Source organism: Cucurbita pepo, unplaced genomic scaffold (assembly GCF_002806865.2).
Source record: "Cucurbita pepo subsp. pepo cultivar mu-cu-16 unplaced genomic scaffold, ASM280686v2 Cp4.1_scaffold000266, whole genome shotgun sequence".
Taxonomy (NCBI): Eukaryota; Viridiplantae; Streptophyta; class Magnoliopsida; order Cucurbitales; family Cucurbitaceae; genus Cucurbita; species Cucurbita pepo.
Window position 1 is genome coordinate 81,117 of NW_019646514.1, and position 5,655 is coordinate 86,771.

Below are 5,655 nucleotides of genomic sequence, written 5' to 3' on the forward strand. Positions count from 1 at the left end.
CCCATGTGGTCGCGCTCCATTATCCGACAAAATTCAAATTATTATTCTTTAATTTATTCAATCATATTCCACGCCCGCTTTTCTTAATTAATTACCCTTAAAATCTTATATTTATCACAATTTCATATCCCATTATTATAAGTAATACCACCCTTATGTCAATTTCATTACCCAAATCTTTTAATAATTTTAAAATTATGTGACCATATTCAAAGTATACGACAAAAATATTATTATTAATTAAAAGAAAAGAACGGAAAATTCTCATCAGACAACAAAAAACTTAGATTTGTTGGTAGAAGTAGGATCGAAATTACATATTTACGGTAAGTTTTTGCATATAGAAATGAAGAGAAAAAACAAATGAAAGATACAAGTTAAAGAATGTGGGTAGACGAAGCGGCTGCTCTAATGGGTATGTCATGAATGGACGCTATGGTGGTGGTACCCTTCCCTATAGATTATATGGAGGGTGGGATTAGTGCTGTATGTGTCACCCACCACCAAAATCATTGAGACCTTCCTCCACTTCAATGGAACAATTAATGGAATGTAATTAGAAGTTCTCTTTATGGAACTCGAACTTAGTGGATGTTTTGCGGGAGAAATCGGAAGCCAATTGGCTGAGCTCCTTGGTGAGTGCGGGCGCCCCACAATAGAACACCCCAACGCGCGTGTCCGGATGGTGAAGAGTGATCTTTTTGTACACTTGACGCCAATTAGGCTTCGCAAAATGCGACTTCACTCGAGTCCCAGACACCACATCCACTCCACTCTTAGCATGCTGCAACGACTGAAGCATTGCTATCAACGCGGATCGAGCGTCCCCTTCTTCGTACACGCTCGTGCAGTAGTTGTGTAGCTCGATCACGCCCCTCTCGTCCATTTCCGCTACCTCGTTCATTATCCCTTTGAACCATTCGAATGACCCTTGCTCTCGCGTCACCCAATAAAAGTATGCCTTTCGGGTTCGGAAGCCTTTCCCATGCTTGCTACCCCCTCGGCTGCTATGCCCCCCTTGCCCATTCTCCATCGCGTTGGCTTCGGCTTCTTTCTCCTCCATGTTGTCGATTATGTCCTTCACTATACTCACCATTGGCGTCGCCCCGATTCCTAGCCCCACTAGCAAAACAACATCGTATTTCTTGTAGTCTTGTGCTGGTGCCCCATATGGACCGTCGATCAATATTTTTGGGAACCTACACATCCAATTATTAACTTATAAGTTAAATTAAAAGAATACCCTTCACGTGATTCCATCATATCATCTATGAAAATGATTCAATGTTCTTTTTAAACGTGTGTTTTGGACGAATTATATGGTACCAATAACTCAACCACCATATGATGTGATGGATTGTAACCCAATAACATAAAAAACAAATGGGATTATTACACTAACTTTGGGTTAAATATCTTACTTGGGATTCTGAGCTCCCCCTTGCATGAACTCAGCTCTGAGAAGTCCACTCTTTCCAGCTTGAGGAGGCTGACAAACCTCTGAGAAAACAGTCTTGAGCTGCCTTGTCCAATCACCCAATGTCCGAATATGAACACTCAAATAGTCATCTTCTGGAGCAGAGGTAATTGAAAATGGATGCCTGTGATCGAAACATTCAAAACCCATTAGAATTATATACTTTTTCCATATTAGCTTTGAAGAACATAGATAGATATAATATTAAACTTACCACTCGAATTGGGATACGTCTCGGCAGTTCACAAACATGTACTGCCCACTCTTGTATTTGAACCCATGTGGCTTTGACATGTGCAGTGCCAGAACGTTTCCAGGATAAACAGCCACCTTCATTAATCAACCCCAAAAATGAGCTTCCCTTTACTTAAATCTTAAACTACGCACCACAATATAGGCTGCACCAGCATTTATTGATCTAATTACTTACCTTAAGGATCTTCACTGGCTTGATCCCCGATCTGAATGCTCTTATCAACCTTTCACACCCGTAAAGGGTGACTGGAACCGCCAAATACATCCACGTCTGTAAAATTTAACAAACAGAGTTTAGACTATGATATTGTCTACTTTGATGTGGGCATAAGCTCCCAATGTGGGACTACCTCCCAACAATCTTCAACATACACTTGATGATTTATTCAAATACGTATCAGCACTTACCGTTTGCTTGTACCATTCCTTGGTGAGGTAGAGGAAGATGCCGTGGACGACGAGGAGGGCGTAGACGATGACGAAGAGGTGGTGGGAGTACCAAAAGGCGTTGAAACCAGTGAGCTTTTTGAGGGATTCAGGTAAATTGAGCTTGTTTCTTCTGAACCATGGAGTGGCTAATGTGAAAGCAATGGCCATTAGTATTACCATTATAATCCCTGTAATTCCCTCCACTCCCTTTAAAAACCACCAATAGTTATCCGGCTGCTCCTTTCCAAAAAAGGGCTTCATTGGCTTGTATTCTTCATCCGATGCGTCGAGAAGCCGGGGGAAATCGCACGTTAAATGGGCGAGTGCGTGCAACCCCACTCCCACTGAAATTCCCACCGCTATAACCTGAAGGGAAAATCAAGCAACCCCACATTAAAGAATTTGAATTATTGTAGCTGAAAATATGTGTTTGAGAAATTGTTTTTACCTTGTGGAAATTGAGATTGTCGTCGAAGGGGACTATGACGCCTAATTTGGTTTTGTTGCGAAGCCAAGTGATGGTGTTGCGGCAAACAGGGAGCAAAATGAGCGCCATGTTGAACTTGAGAGTTTCGGCTCCTCCTTTGGCAATACAAACGCAGTAACCCATGATCTTGAACACGGCACGGTGGCGGTATTGGATGAATTTGTAAGCGAAGAGACCGGCGCAGATGCCGAGCCAGAGCATGATCACCCAAATCCTCTGCCAATTGTCCTCCACGAAGTACTGGAATTTGTCATATGTCCTTATGATTGGGTTGCTTTCGTTTGTGGGCTTCAGCTTTTGGCTCAGTAACTGACTTAGAACTCGGCTGTCGCTCACTCTCACCGATTGATTCGGAGCTTGTAATAACAGAGTTTCCAAATTGTGAATCTACAACAGCGACAGATAAAAGAGTATCAGAAAACAGAGTTGAGGTTTCAAGATTCTTTTTCTTTCTTTAATTCCACTCACCATGATGTACCCTGCATTTCCAGGGTCCAATTCTTCCATGATCAAGGCTGCGTATTCTTTTGCTTGTTTTTGAATTGTGGACAGTTTGTTCGTAGAAGCACTCATGCTAATAATCTATAAACAGGGTAGATTTAAACAGGGTTTAATGAATGGGAAAATCTATATATTTATGGAAATTTGGGTAAGGTCATTGGATACCTCTTCGACTTCTTCTTCTGTGATTCTTCCATCTGCGTCCGAATCCACCCTGCAGTTTCAAATTCAATTCATGATTTTAGTGTTGGTTCGATCTGGAAAAGAAGATTAAGTAAAAAGTGTTTGGGAGGTTGGTTACATGTCAAAGAATGTTTGAAGCCTGGAATCGAAGCTATCATCGGAGATCTGATCCCAGAACTCTTTGAGCTGAGATTTGTTGATAGTATCATCGGTAATGTTGTGCCTCCGAGCAAGTGCACGGAAAAGCTCACCGGCGAATTCTTTCGAATCTTTGTTCATTCCTACAAAGAACATAAAATAAAATCAGAAACAGAGTATCAGAAACAGAGTAATTCTGCAGGTCTGTTTTGGAAATGGGTAACAGAATCAAATGATTGACTCACCAATACACTCTCCGAACAAGGAGGAGGGGAGGAGGCCATTGGTGGAGGCGGTGAGTTCATCGAACTTCTTCTCAACCGGAGCCCAACTGGGGGAGGTTTTGCCACCGCCAGTCTTGGCAGCAATGAACTTGAGCCCCTTGAGAGCGTGGGTGGCTGCAGACTTGGTCCGGTCCAACCGACGAGTGGAGGTCCGGCGGTTAAGGGAGGTGAAGCGTTTAAGCTCCTGAGAGACCTGTTTAAAACGGGAAGAAGTGGAGCGAAGAACAGAGGCCCGGAAGGAGGAAGATTGCTTCTCGAGAGTTCTTTTAGCAAGGAGGGAAAGTTCAGGGTCATCGAGAGTGTTGGGATCGTGGTCGTCGCCGGCAGTGTGAACGCTATGGACGGCGACAGAATCATCACGTATATCAAGGGTAATTTCAACATAGGTGTCATCGGCATCGGCAGCCTTGGGGGAGGAAGAAGAAGAAGAAGAAGAAGAAGAGAGGTCAAATTTGGCATTCTTCTTTGGCTTAGAGGTGGAAGAAATTGGGCCGCTGAAGGCTCTCCGGTCACCCCTTCTAACGCTGCCGACGCTCTCCACATCGGAATTGTTCTCAGAATAAGGTTCGTGAGGTCTCATCTTGGTGTCGAACAGAGAAATTGGGAATGTGGGATTTGTAGAAGAGATGCAGATGAAATGGATAAGAAATGGAGATTTATATATATATATATATATATATACACACACACACACACACAAGTGGGAATGGAGGAGGAGGAAGAAGAAGAAGGAGATTGACCAGTCAGGGTGAGACTTGAGAATCGCAGCTGGAAAGTGCTCGGAAACTGTATGGAACCCGACCGTCTTATTTTTATTTTGGATATTCACATTTCTCCCCTTTATTATTTTAATTATACTACGGGAAAATCATTATTAATTTCAACCTTTATTATATATTTTATATGATCTAATCTCAATATTCTCCGGAAGTCTCAATTTTTGAGTTATTTATTTCTCTATAAATAAAATTTTAACCAAATTAATTTATGTGTTTGTGACACATGGAGATAATTAGATCGATTAATTATTTATTCTTTCTGGGTCAAATTACCCATTTGCCCTTCCATTTTTTATTTAGTTTTTGTAACTGAATTAGATTTGTATAATGTATTTATTTTGTTGAAATATATGTAAATAGGAAGTTCAAGACTTAGGTGGCATATTAATTGTAATGGTTTAATGTGGCAAATTTAAGGAGTCATCTAACATTCCACTTTAATCCTTCTTTTCTTCTTTGGGGAAAAAGCACAAAACCTAATATACTCATTTACTCTCCGAGTTCATAAATGTCAACCTACCAACGTTAATGCAGTGTAAAATGAAGCATATTAGATAGAAAAGTTAAATTTTTATTTTTTTAATTTTAGAAAGAAGAGAGAGAATATAAGTTTATTATTATTAAGAATGGGTAGGAGAGATTTAATAGGCAACCGAAGAATTAGACGCAAAAATGGAAGGCATGCAGAAAGCGTGGGAAAATGAGAACCCGTCAAACCCTATTTCTTTCTCTACGTCTCCTTCTTCCCCCAAGGATTAAATCAACCCAGTCAAGAGTCCAATGAATGAGTGTTATAGAGTATCATTTCATTAAAAAAGAGAAAGATCTATGCATATACGTAAAGACAATTATCTTTAGTAGGTATGATGTCTTTTAGGTGATGATAAGTATATGAAGCCGTGACACCTTATATGGTCGTCTGTTCTTAGAGTTTAACTATTCAAAGATCATCTTTCTCATAAAGTTATTTCTCGAGTTTTATCTCTTTTGAGCTCATTTTTCTTATAAACTTCATCCTTCACGTTTAGCTCTTCTTAACTCATCTTTCTCATAAAGTTTGTTCTCGGAGTTTAGCTCTTATGAGCTCATCTAAGTTAGATTGTTCTCCTAGTCTCATTCATC

At 40.6% G+C, this 5,655-nt stretch overlaps 1 protein-coding gene across 1 annotated transcript; it reads right to left on the reverse strand.

Moving 5' to 3' along the window:
- Positions 1-261: 261 nt before the first annotated feature.
- Positions 262-4,608, reverse strand: LOC111784715 (respiratory burst oxidase homolog protein D-like). The gene is made up of 10 exons (XM_023665328.1): positions 3,716-4,608; positions 3,451-3,613; positions 3,315-3,363; positions 3,117-3,230; positions 2,610-3,035; positions 2,141-2,527; positions 1,908-2,003; positions 1,692-1,807; positions 1,422-1,601; positions 262-1,199 (listed from the first exon to the last, which is right to left on the reverse strand). The coding sequence occupies exons 1-10, from the start codon at positions 4,332-4,334 to the stop codon at positions 557-559; spliced, it is 2,793 nt and encodes a 930-aa protein (XP_023521096.1). The 5' UTR covers positions 4,335-4,608; the 3' UTR covers positions 262-556.
- Positions 4,609-5,655: the final 1,047 nt, after the last annotated feature.

Bases quoted from the DNA above. Each gene is read 5' to 3' on its own strand.
- LOC111784715 (XM_023665328.1), bottom strand. From the start codon at position 4,334: ATGAGACCTCACGAACCTTATTCTGAGAACAATTCCGATGTGGAGAGC. The intron at 3,364-3,450 runs GTAACCAACCTC...TTGAAACTGCAG, and splicing joins CTTCAAACATTCTTTGACAT to GGTGGATTCGGACGCAGATG. The intron at 3,231-3,314 runs GTATCCAATGAC...CCCTGTTTATAG, and splicing joins CAGAAGAAGAAGTCGAAGAG to ATTATTAGCATGAGTGCTTC.